The sequence below is a fragment of the Seriola lalandi genome, unplaced genomic scaffold (genome assembly GCF_002814215.2).
Source record: "Seriola lalandi dorsalis isolate HSWRI2012SDOR001 ecotype SW California unplaced genomic scaffold, Sedor1 jcf7180002054887, whole genome shotgun sequence".
In the NCBI taxonomy this organism is placed as follows: Eukaryota; Metazoa; Chordata; class Actinopteri; order Carangiformes; family Carangidae; genus Seriola; species Seriola lalandi.
Genome location: NW_019525439.1, coordinates 2,169,334 through 2,186,006, shown reverse-complemented (window position 1 = coordinate 2,186,006; position 16,673 = coordinate 2,169,334). Strand labels below are relative to the sequence as shown.

General features: G+C 40.3%; 1 protein-coding gene and 1 long non-coding RNA gene across 7 annotated transcripts in view; one reads left to right on the top strand and one right to left on the bottom strand.

Moving 5' to 3' along the window:
- Positions 1-16,673, top strand: part of LOC147817808 (uncharacterized) — a 251,195-nt gene that overhangs the window by 196,102 nt on the left and 38,420 nt on the right. The window lies entirely within an intron of this gene.
- The window catches only part of samd12 (sterile alpha motif domain containing 12), a 101,321-nt gene that overhangs the window by 46,979 nt on the left and 37,669 nt on the right, over positions 1-16,673 (bottom strand). For 3 of the 6 annotated variants that reach the window (XM_023429087.2, XM_023429085.2, XM_023429089.2), the window contains exons 4-5: positions 13,750-13,890; positions 10,959-11,153 (exon numbers count right to left, since the gene is read on the bottom strand). In XM_023429087.2, the coding sequence (XP_023284855.1) occupies positions 11,032-11,153; positions 13,750-13,890 (263 nt within the window). In that variant the 3' untranslated portion in view covers positions 10,959-11,031. Of the gene's footprint in view, positions 1-10,958; positions 11,154-13,749; positions 13,891-16,673 lie in introns of those variants that run through there. The other 3 variants (XM_023429090.2, XM_023429088.2, XM_023429086.2) reach the window with 2 other exon arrangements.

Sequence of the window (16,673 nt, the reverse complement as noted above, 5' to 3'; positions counted from 1 at the left end):
GGGGGGGGGGGGGGTGCGCAACACGAGGGAACAAGATAGGCTGACATTTTGGCAAGCAATCAAGCATAAAAAGACTAATGGCACCAATTACAACTGATGTGGGGTGGGTTGATCAGTGTTTCTTATGCAAGGCTTGCTTTTGATTTTTTAATTTTTTTTCCCCCCAAATTGTGTTTTACAGTGAGTCACTGCCATGTATGCCTTTTCGGTGATTGTGAAAGGGGAGAGCTATTAGTCTGTACAAGAACACAATCAGAATAAAAGCACTCTGCTGGTGCAACAGCAGCGAGCCGTTTTTGCTTATAATTTGACCATATGGAAACAAATAAGGGCACAAAGTACTTGGAAGCTTTTATCCTAAAAAATGTACTATACACTGTTTGCAGGCTCAAAGCAAACGATGAGGTAAAGTTGAACACAGCAATGCATATTTAGTTGGAAGATTTGTTTAAAGAGCACACAATACAAGTGGGATACAAGATACATGTTTCTTATTTGCTCAAATGTTGCTATTCCAGCTGTGAAATATTCAAGGCTAATTTTCCATGACACCTTGATGCATTTTCAACAGTAATCAGTTGACAAATGACTGTGTTCCTTTTCAGGCGATGCCCAATTGCAAACACCACCTTTTTAATATTGCGTGTCACTTTTGTGGTAATAACAATTTCAACCCAAAGTCATTAGCAGCTCCCCATCAATCATGTCTGCCCCCAAAGTGAGAGATGTTACAATAATAATGGATGATCAGGTGTGGTGCTGCGCTGCTGCAAAGTACGCCGCCATAAATCCTCAATACACAAACCATGATCCCGCACCGGCGTAATATACATCATTTCCTTTTATGTACCTACTCGTTGCACCCCATTTCCCTCAAAACGTCCTTGGTATCCCTCTTCCTTTTTACTCCCGCACTCCTTTATGCTCGTCTTTATGCATCTGTGGTGCTGAGAGTTCTGAGGTGATTTTGTGAATAAACATTCTTTTTTTTTATGTCTGTCAGTCTTGCTCCTGGCTTAGTTGGTTATGTCTGCTTGATGCTCTCGTAAACAGACAGCAATAACATGTAGGGGAATAATAGTTAAGCACCTGAATATTGAACTTTTAACTGGAGGCTCTACATTGTGGATATACCTGTTGAGTCGTGTATTAGAAACATTTTCAGCGTAATTACAATAATTCATATGTAAAGTGGCTCCTTCATGTCTATCTCAACTGTATCAAGGAAGATCTTCTGAATGAGCAGAACACTGACGTTGAATTATAGTATTTACACAACAGATGAACCATAAACCAGTTTGTGAAATACAGACGGTCACAGAGGGTCTTTGACTGTTTCACATCTTGTACCCTGAACAGGAGACCTCAAAATTAAATTTGTTAGGGGTATATTTTGACAACTGTAAAAGTTTACATGCATGTTGAAACGTTAAAGGCATGAAGTACAGAAACAGGAAGCTCTTGTATCTTTGCTTTAGCTGCAGTGTTATACTCGAGTTTGCCTGTTATTTTTGTGCAATCTATAAATATAGGCTAATTATCCTATACAATGTTGCTGTTCTATTGTTTCTCTACAAAAGCCTTATTCAAGTACATAAACATTAATGTGGAAAATAAAAGTTTTGTTATTCAGAGGCGAAAATTAAAAATATAGATAAACTACACTAATTTAAGGTTCTCACGTGTTTACATTTGTTTTCATGTTTTCATTTAAGTTTGATTGTGTGGTTTTGTATGGTGGTGTTATATAACTGTAAAAAAAGAACCAGATACCATATTATGGTATCTGTGCTGATAATGCATTAACTGATAGACGTACCTACAATGTTACCTCAAAACTGCATAATGGTCGCCCTGGCAACAAACAACTGGCAAAACAACTTCTTGATTGCCATCTTTATCTTCTCCATTACACATATGTACAGTAAATCTGGTGCCAGTGCCTGGGCATGTTTATGGGCTAATGGCTAGTCTGAGAGTACAGTAAGTATCCTATGGCTATTGATCCAAGTTGGTAAGCTCATGAGCGAGTGCTGGGAAGCTGAAGGCGTGCGCTCAGGAGTCTGGTCCGTCCACGCTGTCTGGGCTCCTGGATGTCCGGAGGTGGTCAGGGAGGCTGGAGAGAGCAGCAGACAGAGTGGAACCAGCCGTGCTGCCCGGCGACCGATACAATGACTTTTTAATGGCTTCTCATTTCACTATAAACTAATGAATGCGGCTGTGCGCAGTGAAACCTAACCCGCCGCTTCTGGTTTAAAAAGGCATAAAAGAGCAAACTACTGAGCGTTCAGGTTTCATTGACCAACGGGGTCATTTTTGTTATATAGAGTTCAGCTTGTGATTTCACACCAACACACCATTTACAGAGTTCACTTCTGCAGGAATCATGAACTCCATTAAGTTTACATGACTGTCGGCATCCAGACTCTGCCGAGACGTGGCCTTTGTGGTACAAGATCACGTCTATACAAATAGTATATTGACGCCTAAGCTCTCTGCCAATTTCCCTTTACAGCCATCATATTATAGGGCACAAGCTACAGTAATGCTTCAAACCCTTCTGGACATCTGGTAGCCAAGGACTCTCCGGAGACTCTGGCAAAAGAGCAGAACATCTCATGTGATGTCAGTGGACCTGTCAAAGCAATCTGTTTTTCTTCCGCCATGGGTCAGGGGCCAGAACACTGAGTGTATATACACACACACACACACACACACACACACACACACAACATGTCACGTATGACAGGAGTGCCTCGGGGTATCCCACCTGCACACCTTTCTATATTTCTTCCCCTGCCTCTCTGTTCATCTTTCTTGATTATCGCTCTTTATTCACGGACATTTTTCTCCCCGTCTTCAGTTTCCTCACATCGTTTTTGAATTCTGCTGGTGCCCTCTCTTTCCTTCAGCTTCATTAAGAGATCTGCACATGTTGTTCATACTCGGCTGCGTCCTGCTCTCGTGTCCTTGAGAGGCAGAGTTGGAGGTAGGAGTGGGTTTGTTGTATTCGTGCACCCTTTGCTTCTCCCTGGGTAAAACTAGATGAAATGTGCTTCGCCTAACCTTGACGCTGCTCAACTCCCTCTCTGCTCTTTTTACCGGAGAAAAAAAAAAAAAGAAAAAAAGAAAATGGCCGACACAGGCAGTCCAGTGTGGAAGCCTTTGGAAGTGAGGCGAAAGTCTGTAATTGGGGGCCCTGAGCGGGGAGTCTTCACTGCATGTCAAGGAGAATTATAGCTAGAGGTTATAAAAAAAAAAGTATTTCTTTTTGTGGGGGTTGGAGGGAGGGGTGGTGGTTTCAATTCATTCCTTAATGAAAGGAGCTTTTGCTTTCACAACTGGGGATCTAATTACTCCCTGTATCTCATAACATTATTACCATCTGAGGTACGTAGCTATATTGTGGAAGTCTGCGTTTAGGCTTTGAGGCCCTCAGAGACCCAAGGCGTTAATGAGCAAGGTTAGGGCACACCATGTCATCTGAGCAGTGAAGCCATTTGCTCCTAAATGACATTTCCTTTGTGAGTATGAGCTCATATTAGTTCCTAATGTGGAGTGTCACCCAAAGCATCCACACTGAATTCATATTCTAAGAAGAATATAAATGAAACTGGGAGACTTTATTAAGCGTGATATTACCATACATCTTATATATCTATATGTATAAGGAAAAAAACATTATTCAGTTTGTCAGACAGAGGTACTCACTTTGTCTTCACCTTAATCACATCTTTCAGACACTGAGCCGTGGATGGGAGTCTCAGAGGGAGGAATCTCACCGACAGGAAATTATGAAAAAAGAATTAATCTGACCTTTGCTTGCAGCAAGAAAAAAGATGAGGCACAGAAAGAAAAGGGAGGAGATAGAGGGGAGGGGTGGATAGATGGAGTCAAGGGAGGCTTAAGGATGAAGTGCCTCCACAGAGGGCAGGATCCTGAGGAGAGAACTCGGATAATGAGAGCTCTCAGCTCCCCGCACACTGGAGCAAGAGATCTGATTCACTGAAAAGCCCAAAGGAAGGACAGTAGTCACCCTGAGCTCCCTAAGTCTTCAGAGTGAACAGATTCAATGAAGACTTTAGAGTAACGATACTCAATTCACTCATGATGGCCAGCAGGACACACTCAGAAAATGCGTCCTGTCGGCCTCCCTTCACTACAGACCTTGGCGATGTTGACTCTGCGTGGACAAAGTGAATGAATTCAGCTCTTTTGTTCAGTTGAGTGACAGCTCAGATACAGCGTGTGTTATAAAGGTTTCAACAGTTTAACCCGTTGCCACTTTTTACCAGGCTTACTCAAAAATCAATTGGTGTTTCTCGTCAGCAAATATAGCTAAAAACAACAGCTCTCGAGCCACTTAAGCTATAACGTTCCATTGTTAACATGACTGCTTATTCATTCTTACGTGGTGTAATGAAGTCAGAAATGTTGGCGACATGGTTTGACTTGGCATTAAGCCACTTGGAGTAAAGGTTGGTTGTTGTATTTCACTGATTTTCGCCTGTTAGTTAGTGGTTATGACGTTGCTGCTTTCAGGTTCACCTAAAACCCTCTCAGACTTCACTGAGTAGCTGGATTTTTCCTCTGTAATAAGATATCACATTTTGCATCTTCAGAATTCTACTGAATTGCATTTTGTAAGAGAAAGGCGAACATAACGTAGGTATGAATAATTTGTCATCAATATTTATTATTTGAGTGCAATATTTCTTCATTTTTTTTTTTTTAAATCTTCTTGGTTATCTGGAAAAAGAAAATGTGCAATACATCTGCTTTTGAAGCTAATAAGAGAGCTACTGAGAGCAGCACAGGTGCAGTTTTTGCTCTGGAAGTTTAAGCATTAATGGTAAATGAGACCTGATCGGATAGATTTTCACATCTACTAAAGGCCACATTCAGAGGTGAAAATAAAGTGGATAAACTGGATATGAACCAGGTATCTGCCAATGTTGCTGCCCTTGCCAACAGTCTGGCCCAAACCCAGGTCTCCAAGCCCCTATCCCGAATCTAACTTTCAAATTAACAGAAGCTAAAAATCTTTTTTGTTGACCTACAGCGGTTTAATGTTTGCTTGTTCAGTGCACTGTGACATCACTTTTGCGTTTGGTCCGATGTGCGACAAACTTTTAACCTGAGACTCCATCACCTTTTCAGCCTTGTTTTTAAGTTACTCCTATAGCCATAAATGAAGACCTGACACCACAGTGTTGTTAGATCACCAGAGTAAAGTGTGAGTATAGTTTGGAAATAAAAAATAAAAAAAAGAGGTTAATGGTTTATCCTAACCCTAACCCTTTTAGCAGACCTGGTGAGATGCTTCAACAAACACAGGGTGTCTTCTTACATCTGAGGCAAACTAACACTGTTCTCTCTTCAAGCCTGTTAGCATTAAAAGTTATTGATCCAGCTGCTTGTTATCCCAAAATCATTAGACTGTAAAATGAAGTGTTAATCTCCTACCTGGGGAAAACGTGGAACCCATGAGTGTGCAATTCTAGCTTTTATTTGTGCTTAGCTCAGTAAAGTTTCTCTTCAGTCGGTCAAGATCTTCATGTCAGCAAAGTTTAACATGTTGAACTAGTTAAAAAACCACAGAGGACATCCTGCTCAGTGAAGATCTCTGACTGAAAGAGATTTCCTCTACCAAGCAATGAAGCAGAGAGAGATAATTCATTAAGGTGCCTGGAGCAAGGGAACCAAGGTCTACTAAAGCGCAACGAGAAAGCTTCCTTCATTTACTGCCCTGGGGCCACAGTTGTCTACAAAAGCTGTCACTGAACTTTTTCACCCTAGAACTATAAGAAATGAAGACTATTGCGTCTGAGATTCTGGCTCAGAGAAGTGACAGCAGATCTTGTTATCTAGAAGCAAATTTAAAATCCAGAATCACACCTACACTATGTCGAGAAATCATTGACTTACTTTTAAATTTCCCTGTATAATCGCTGTGATTGAGTGGCCACAGGTCGCATGAATTTACATGAAAACCAGCCAACCTTTAATGTTAACATAGTAAGAAAAGAAAAAAAAGGCTAATAAACTTCACAACAACTTATAACAAATGTTCTAATTCTGGTGGACAATAACAAGCACAAGTGGACAAATCGAAGGGAAATGTAACTGCGAAGCATCTATGTCTAATTTCCTTCAAAGTTGTCTTCATCTTCTCATTTAAATGAGACTCTGTTACAGCAAATGAAGCATAAACAGCGAGCCTGTGTCTACATTCACAGATTAGCACTATGTACTCAGAAAACCACTTTCATAGAGCTCTGTCAGCTGTGTAATTCAAGTTTCTTTTAAGAGTGATGATTTCACAAGCCAGTAATAGCATATTTACTGGCATAGGGCTGTTATTGAAAATTCTGAAATGGTTATAAGCATGAAATTGAATACAGAAGAAGAGGTTTTTTTTTTTTTTTTTTTTTTTGAGGAGAGGAGAAACGTGACAGCTCAAAGGCTTCCAATCTTTGTATTAGAGTTAATTCAGAGAGATTCAGTGCAGTCACTAGAGGCTTTTACTCACAACTATTTGGACGGTTAAATGCCATTATCAAGAAAACAACCTGATTAATCACAACATTCTCATTCCCTGTTCTCCATTTTGTCGGGGTATGACTTTTTAAGATGTCAGAGGGGGTTAATATGAAGCCATTACTCACTTTAATTTGCCGGATGAAAGACAGATGCTTTTCTTTTTCCACCCTGCCCTCTACATTTTGTCTCAGGTACAGAGAGGTCTTCGTTTGTTTCTATGGATACAAATATGAAGGCTAAATATAAACTGTACAATGAGCTCCTCTGTCTCAGACGAAGACATTTACAAGAAAAACAGTGAACTGAAGAGCTGTCAGTCCAACGAAACCTCTACCGCATTCAAGATCACCTCATGAAACTCTGTTTTATTGGTTTTCTTCTATGTACTTTTCATATTTTTTTTTTTAATGTGTTGACATTTTATAAAAGCTTTTTTTTCTGTTGATTTTATCTTTTGTTTTCATTTCCTCCTGACTGAACCGGGCAGCAGGACAGCTGTACTTGACAAATGCAGTCCAACTGACAATTTCTTTTTAATCACATGATGTCCATACTGTTTTCAAATGAGAACCATACGACTCCAGTTCTGCTGATTCTCTCATTTTAAGAGAGTGAATCGGACTTTTTAGATGTCAGTTAGATATATGTATGGTAATGAAGCAGAATGCAAGGCTATAATTCTGTTGTATTTCATTGGAAATTGGAAAGTTGAGGTTGTCGAGACATTTCACCATTGTAGAGAGAACAGATTTATATTTGACTCCATTTTTCATTCCATGCCATTTAGGAGAAAAAAAGTGTTTTCACCTGACAGCAATGACATTTATATATGTATGAACGCAGCGGAGTGAATAAAAAAAAAAAAAAAAAAAAAAAAAAAAAAAAAAAAAAAAAGGCTCAACTTGATGTACGGGTGCATGAAATTCCTACATGAATACATTGTACCTGTCTTTTGTAATACAGATAATTAAAAGTAACATGCACTTAACTAACCTTGCCGTAGGGGTACTTTCCATTTACTTTCATTAGACATTAAATGTCATATCAAGCCCCCTAACCTGTGTGAACCAATTAAATTCTTCCAAATCCTTTATAATGTTGGTGGAATTTGTAACAAAATAAGCCAAGTTGAATGCCAGTTTATTATAATAATATTATAAGGAACATGTACAATTTTTTTTTCCTTTCACCTTCACATTCAATGAGTTACTGTTGTGCAAAAGAAATTAAACTTAACCTTAAACTCTCACTGCCAAGGTGTTTACACCCCAGCAAGGGAGTTCAGCTTTATCATATTTCATGATTTCACCTTTGAGTGACCCGTGTTTGCTGGACTGCTTGGCACATTTATTCAGCTCATTCACTTTGTGCCATTATTGACACGAAAAGACACATTTGTCTTTTTGGTAAAATTCTGCGGCTTTGAGAACGTCATGAATGCATCATTTTCTTTCGCTGCTGCTTTTCAATATCCTTGAACCTCATTACAAATGTTCTGTTGTCTAGTACCTGCCAGAGTAGTCTCATCTTGAGAGCGTCATTACTCAGTTTGACCCGGTGTTTGAACCTTTCAGGATCACCTGTTTTATCCCTGTCAAATCTTACTAAACCTGAGTCACGTGAAACCAGCCCTGTTGCCCTGCCGACCGAAACCACGTTATGCCGGGCCCGGCGACACAATATTTTTGTCAGATTTATGTCTGCGTCAAATTAGACGATTATTGAGTCATGAATTCTTGCCGTCTTAACTCTGCAAATGATACGTTGGTACTCGCTGTCTTTCACCACTTGCGTTATGTCATGAGAAGGATGTAAACACAGATAACATCATCATTCCTCATTTGCTTCACCATGCTTACAGTTGAGCGCTCTGTGTTCCCACTGGTCACCATCACTCAAGTTGTCAAGTGTCAAGTTCGTGGAAGTTGTTGTAATTCCGACACGTTCGTCTTTGTGTTGGGACGTCATGAGGCCTCCCAGATGCGGCATTGGTTGTCGTCCGCTCATGTATACTATATACACGGGCTTATGTCGTGCAGTCTAAACCTGGCGTTAGCTGCACAGGCTGCACTCTTGACACTCTTAGGCCGGTGTTGGGTATCGCTTTCTATTTGGAGTGCCTCATTCTGTTTCTGTTGACTGTAAGCAATGAGTCTCCACTCTCCACCGTCCCCGTGGCAAAGGGAGAGGGAGAGAGAGACAGAGAGAGAGAGAGAGAGAGAGAGAGAGAGAGAGAGAGAGAGAGAGAGAGAGAGAGGAAATCTAATTATTTCCCTCCCATGGCCCAGCAAGCCTTAAAGGTTAATCACTGTCCGTCTAGCTAATTCTGTCTGGGTGCACTGCAGTAATTACAACACCTCGCTCCCTCTTGTCTGCTCTCTCGCCTTTTTCTCTATTGTGAACCTTGCTCGCTCTAGTGCTCTCTCCTGCAACCTCTCTCTTTATAGATAGTGGATCTCTCTCTCTCTCTCTCTCTCTCTCTATCTATCTCTCTCTGTCTAACAAAGACTTATACACTGTAAATTTGAAGTAGTGTCCAGGGCTTTTACTTTAACTGCAGGAAGCACCAGGTCTTTATTTCAAACTGGCTTAGGAACAGGTTTTAGTATAAACAGTATAAGTATATTCTTTATTATTTTACTAAGATATCTGCTTGTTTTCCATTCCCCTACAACTTGAATTTGCTGTTTTCTGTTAGTGTGAACGCACCATCCTGAAAATCAGACTGAATTGCCTCTTTGTGTTCATGTTAGCCGATTTCCTATTGGTAGGGTGGGTTATTTAATTTCTCCCTTACAGTTGTGAGTCCTGCAACCCTCTGCTAAAATCGTTATTTTTAGTGAAACTTACAACAACAACCTGTCAAGCTGTGCCGATTTCAACTACTTTTCTATTCTTTTCTTTTTTTTCCCGCCATTCTTTTTTTTTTTTTTGCCTTTTTTTTTTTTCATGGAGCGCAGTGGCTTCCCAGCTGTGAAGGAAGACAACATCACCGCTCTGTATCCGGTCTTTGAAGCTCTGATCTGATCCGATCGACTGTCTCTTCAACTGGTGTAAATGGTCGTCAACAAACACAACGTTAGACCTATAACAATCAGTGTGCAGTAATTCAGAGGTGTGTTTATCTGCTGTCATGCTAAATATAGGATCATCTACATTTCCACATCACTTATTCTCTCAGTAAAACAACTCATGTCATATTCCCCACTTTGCTCCTCAGTTTCACACCTTACCAGAAACGCTCTTCCAACTCATTTGGCTTTTATTAATTTATATATCGATACGTGTATATATATATAGATAGATAATCTACATATAGATTTTTTATAGATATAGAGTTGTATTTGTCTTCCATCAGATTTTGGAGGGAGGGTTTCCTTTTCTCACCTCCTCTCTTTCTCACACTTCTCACTCTCCCTTTTCTCTATCTTATCACCACCTCTCTCTCTCTCTCTCTCTCTCTCTATCCTACCTTCTTGTCACCTAATGTCTCCCTCTCTCCCTACTCTTCTCACCATTCTTCCTCCTCCTCTTTTTTTTCTTCATCATCTCATCACCACTCACCGCCACCTTCTCACTTCATTTCTCTCTCTCCCTCTCCCTGTCTCTCTCTCTCTCTCTCTCTCTCTCTCTGTGGCTCAACTTCCTACTGGTTACAGCTGTATTCATCTATAGCAGCAGCTCAAGGAAGTGCGCCCTGGGCCTAGAAATACTCCACCATGTCTTCACCTTCCAATGTTTTCTCTCCCTGCCAAAAGCATCTCCAGGAGCGACAGCTTAGGAGACTTAAAATACTTCTGTTTCCTTCTCCCCCTGAACTATCCCACTTCCTCACCATTCCATCACATGCATTCATTCCACGGATACGGTTCATACAAGAAACTATAAACAATGGTTATGATAATAATAATAATAATAATAACAACAACAACAATAACAACAATAATAATAATAATCACCAATATCAAATAAAAACGTATGTTAATTATTCCTATCTTTACTCCTATAAATTTGTTATTTACTTCCTGTGACGATTCTCATGAATTTTTTCATGTATTTCCTCACATACACCATATTTCATTTTTTTCTGTCCCACTGTCCTTCCTCCCTGATGCCCACAGAGGCTCCACTAACAGGCTGCATCCTGCTAAGGTTGGTGGGCTGTCGCTTCCCATCAATACAGAGGAGAGGAGAGGAGAGGAGAGGAGAGGAGAGGGGAGGAGAGGAGAGGAGAGGAGAGGAGAGGGGAGGAAAGGGGAGGAGAGGAGAGGAGGTGTGGAAGATGTGACAAAAACATGATGAAGAAAAGGGATGGGAGGCTGAGAGTAGCCCTTAGCGAAGTGTCATCACTCAGCTAAACTCTCGGTGCCTTTCACTCTCTATTTTCCACTTGCTAAGATACCAAAACAGCGGCGGGTGATAGAAGCTGCTTTATTACACTCAAAATGTTTTCCAAGAACTTCAAGGAGTGACACAGATTCCTAGAATTTAGTTTCTCGGCCCCTGCGGCAGAGCCCTGTTTGAGAGTCTGTGGGCAGACGGGTGCTGATGGCGGCGGCGGTGGTGATGCGGAGTGCTGCTGGTGTGGCGGTGATGGAGGAGGGCAGCTGCTGGAATTGATGAGGAAGAGACAAGGGAAGCTGAGAATCATGGCGTGAGGAGCAAGCCAGGCAGAGGATGGAAAATAACAGCGTCTGGTTGTTGTTATGAAACAAGATGATGCATTGTGCAAAAGTGAGAAGTGCTTTGTGGAGAAAGCAAAGAAATGAGGTTAAAGTGGGAAACTGCAGGGTGCCATGGAGTCCATAGGAAAAGCTAATAAAGAGAGAAAGTGAATGTGTATGTGTGTGTTTGGTTGTATATATAAATTACATACATCATGGATAGTGGATAGGTGAATGTAGTGGGAGCACGTTACATGTGTCTTTGGCGAAAGGTCAAATTAAATAGGGGCAATAATGTTAACCAGTTACATGACTGTGTAGTATCATGTATGAATCGTGTGGATTTATACTTACTGTACCTGACTTTAATAAGCACATTCATGTATTCTTAGATTACACTGAAAATGATAAATGTATTAATTAGAGTCAAATTATTTGGTTATTATAACTTGCATTACAGTTTAGAACTATTCTATACATTCTTGATATTCTTGCAATATTAAACTTATTTGCCATAGTTATTAGAGTGGGTTCGTGATAAGAATACTTGAGCTACCAATAGCTACAAATATTTACTATCTAATACCCTTTGTGTTTCTCTGCTGAATATTTCTGAGGTAACAGTTGAGGTTATTATTGATTTCTTGCAACTAGAGGACGTTAACCTGAGTGAATTATGAAGACTGTGCGGAAAATCCTCTGTTGATATTGGACAGACTTTATTAGTGTAATAGATGGTGGTTTCAACAGTTAGTCTAATACTTTCAAAGCTAATTTTTTGCTGGAAAGTCATATCTTAATAATGCATTGTGGATTGAGAGAACTCTACAGTATTTCTGTGGAGATCTTTCTCCCAAGCGTGCTAAAGTATTAATATCTGCTTATAATTAAACTGACTGTGTTTCCGTTTTTAGACTATTAACAGTGTCAACATATTGCTTGCAATAGCGAAGGTATTTGTTCTTCTGTCAGCGCATCAGCCCTGATTATTCTGGTGCATGCGTTGGAGTGAATGGACAACCAACGCATATGGTTGAGGTAAGTGCCTTGCAAACATCAGGTAGACTGTAAACACTCTACAGTTATCCTAAAATGTGATATGAAACAACTTTACCCGAAGCTTATCACTGCCCAACCTGTGCAGGTAAGCAAAGCTGTCAATCTTAAAAGTAGCCTGGGGAGTTTCCTGACCACTACTTGCAGTATGGTGCAATGTTTTGCACGACAATGCACATAAACACACACACACACACACATACACACACACACACAAATTTCCATGCATGTGACACCACGGGCTACACAGTGCTGGTTTCGCACTATTCCACTGACATCACAAGCACAGTTGCAATGAACAAGCAAAGGCGAGGATGAAAAAGACATATGGAAATGGTGTAGGCTTCAAATTTGTTTTTCCAAATATCAGCTCTGCAAATGTTCTATGAGGGAAGAAATGCATTCAGCATGCACAGAGCTCCCAGAATGCATTCTGGTAAATAACAGTGACTGTAAGCATAACTTACAAAAACAGGCAACCTTTAAAGCAGCAGAAAGATACATTTGCTTGCTCACACAAAATAGGTGAGGCTGGATGTTTGGTGACTGCTGGTAAAGCTATGGTGAAATGCTGTAGCCATGTGAGCAAACCATCAATTTGCCAGCCGGCCCTGACAAGCTGGCACTAATCAGTCACAAAGATTCTCTTGGTTTTCCCTCTACAGTACTGTTTAATTCCATCTGGCATTTTGTTCACTCTCACTCAAACCATTTCATTCAATAAATTGTTATCAACGAAGAAAACTAAAGTTCGCTAAGCTAACAAGCTTGTCAATGGTTTCTCAGCACACTTGTCAGCTAGATAGCATAGCTCGGTCTCTAATGAGACAGTAAGCGGTGAGTTGACAACATTTTTTCAAAAACTTTTCTTGGGACATCTTTTACTCTGACAGAAAATACAAGTTACTAAATGGAAGTTGATGGTGCAACACAGATAATAAGCTACAATAGCTCCCTCTGTTGCTCTCCGTCCCCTCGCTGTGAAAACAGCGTGGTATTGGTCAATGGCACAAATTTACATGTCATAGGTCACCAATTTCACCTTTTCAATTTTTTGCCTTTTTAACCTCTGCTGCAACCAGGCCTTAAAGCTGCGCCAGTTAATTATGCAGGCTATTCTAACACGATGGCTCTATATCACACTGAGAAGTAAATGTGGCCTTCGATAATGAGAAGTCATCATGTTTACCAGGCTGCAGGCTTTAAAACATGCAGTGATGGCCATGACTACAGATGGTATGTGCATAAATACTTGACAGTAAATGATTTGAATATTTATCAGAATGCAAGATGTCAGTCTCCTTGTAAATAATCTTTACCCGGGAGAGATACAGATACAGTATGTGCTCTGAAAATCTGGAGTGTTGTGAAGCTTGTGTGAACAAATTATATGCCAGATATGATTCACAGTATTAGGGTGAAATATGTGCAGAATGTGAGTACATTTTTATGCTGGACAAAGTTTCAAGGCTGAAAAAAGTCTTACCTTGTGTGAGAAGTTGAAGGGTCCTGACTTCCTCCCGGACACGAAGCTGCAGGACCTGCTGCAGGATGTGCTGCCTCTGGGCTTCCTGCATGATACCCATTCTTTCCAGCTTTCTGTCTGTCAATCTCATCAGAGCCCGCCCTGCATGAAAAATAAAAACAAACAAAAAAAAAAACAAGGTTGAAGGTTAAGGGACAGAAGGAGCAGGAGGCCAGTGGGAATTCAGCATGCTCTGCTGGAGACACTCTAAAAGGTTGCAGATAAAGCATTCACGTCAGTGGAGGAGCAGGGTGAGGAAACATGCACCCAAATAAAATGCCAGAAGATTAAAGCTACATAAAATCAAACTGTTTTATGTGTCTTTCACCATTATGTGACCACCAACTACTCTGAAACTTCTATTAAGCTAAGCACAACTCAGTGTGAAGCATAGTGCTCTAAAAACACAACATGTTTCACAGGAATATCAGTACTGTATATCCCTTGAGCAAATTCCCCCACAGTTTCCTTAATTGCAAATCCTTGTGTAAAATCCATAATTTAATCATTCAATCAGTTTCTATGAAGGGGATTTGGGCTACTGATAAAACATGAGTAGAGTATGGCGTAATTATTAATGCTTGTTATGAGTGCCTTTGTAACGTGGGATGGTAAGCAGATAGGATGATAATTCAGGGTAATTACTAGGCATTGGGTTGGACCCCGACAGCTCCTTTCGCTGCCTTGCCCTGATGGCAGAAACGGGTTCTGATTGGTTGACAGCCGAACAAGCCTGTCGCATTCTTCTCCCTCTTACTTTTCCTCCTTTTTTCCGTCTCATCTGTGTCTGTTTACGGTCAGATCATTAAAATGAACAAACATGAAGCTTCATTCATTATGATGCCAGACTGAAATTGAATTTCCATACATTAAATGGGTTCTCTTGCTCTTATTTAATGCCTCTTTTAGAAAAACAACAATCGAGAGTAAGGCATACTTCATAATTTCATGTCTCTTCACTTGTTGGGATGATCTATTTTAAATGGTTAGGACATGCCGAGCCCCACACTACCACTTTGCTACCACGGCACAAAAGGGAGTAGTTGGGAAAGCTAAGTACCCTTAAGTGCTAGTGTTGTAACGTTGACTGTGTTGTGCCAGTTTCTCCTGCCTTAACAATAGAAGCTCTTTGCTCGGTGCTGCGGCCAGATGGGGGTAAAATGCCAAACATGATGATTAAGATGCTTCGACGCAAAATGGCGCTCAAAATGCATTACATAAACACTGGAGAGCTAAGTAGAGTCATAAAGGCTCAGAAGTGAGGGAAGCGTATTAAATGGCAAGAGGGAAAGACAAAGATTAGCGAGGTGGAGAGAGAAAGTGGACTGATGAATAAAAGGCGGGCCAGAGGGCGGAAAGTTGGGGAGAAGATGGGGGACATACAGAATTGACAGAAAACTGACATGCACATAAAGCATGCTGTCATGAGTCTATAAATATTGACCAACCATCACTTGGCACCTCATCATGTAACCAAAGATAGATCGGCATGGAAACAGAGGTTCACTCTTTCTCTGCTTCAGTGATGTCTATCTTAAATAACAGCAGATACAAGAGACAGAACACAGCTCTCTAACCAGATTAACAGATGATTCACACAGCATCTTTGCTAATGTGTATATTACAAAAAACAAGAATGACAACAAAGTTTTTTGAGATTTTTTATTGAGATGTTCACATGTTGACACGGAGGGAGAGCATTTCTTTCAATCGGTGTGTTGTGTTGACTTTGGCTTTAATCATAATTGCAAAAACTACCAATTTTTTTCCTTCAGATATTTTTTTTTTTCTTTTCTTCTGACCTTTCCTGACCTTAAACTCTCTCTGAACAATGCAGTGATGAGCTGATAAAGTGGTGACGTTAGGTGTTGGGGGCTCTCGGTCGCTTTTAGTTTTAACCATGCGTTCACATAAATTAACTCTTTCCTGCACCAAGTGTTTGATGGCTTCTTTCAGCCCTGGGTTTTGCATCTCAGGCTAACACATGGCAGTAAAGGACAGTGCTCTTTGTAGAAAATATATAAATACAAATGTATGGAGGTCTCTCCTAATTGGCATTAGTGAACACAGTGCACATAGTATTTCAAAAGTTTTAGTGGAGTAAAATTAAGTTAGAGCAGCCCATTCATCATTATGATGTGTTATTTGTGAAACTGTGAATGACCTTTGTTTGCTAATAAGTAATTCACAGACAAATAAATGTACAGTATGTTCTCCTGCACAGAGACACTTATGTTTGTACTTAAGAAAAAAAATGTTTTAACCTCAATAATAGAAATGTAAATCAGCTTATTCTGGGTTTGGGAGGGGTAGTGCTGTGTGAAAAGTACTGTCAACACCAATGACACATGTAAAGCATATTAAATTCTTTGTTTACTTAACCATGTTTTACAGCTGGTGTTCCTGAGAATCCAAGAAGAAATAATGTATAATTTTCTATACAAACTGAAACGTGTCATTAGCTCAGTGAATAAATCCTTGGTGTTTGTTTTGACTCATGTATACTCTGTGACTTCACAAGTTAGTTACTCCATGACACGCTACAAATCATGGACTAATGTGTTGCTGTGAGGAACACGACACTGAGAGCACAGGAGCTGTTAACGCCTCAGCAGGTACTGAAAAAAAATGAACCATAGGGTTTCAACAGGAATCACTACTAACGTTTGCAAGCTAGGCTAACTAGCTTCCACTGTCCTAGTTGAAGCTTGTATCTTGCAGGCCTCCACTTGACACAAACTTGACAGCACAATGGGTCCTTTACAAAATGATGAGTGTTGTAACAGATGTCTTAAATAACTAAATATAATAACCAAAGGTATGTGGGCTTGTTGAAAAAGGGGAAAAAATGTCTTATATGAACATTTGCAGGCTGTACAGGGCTA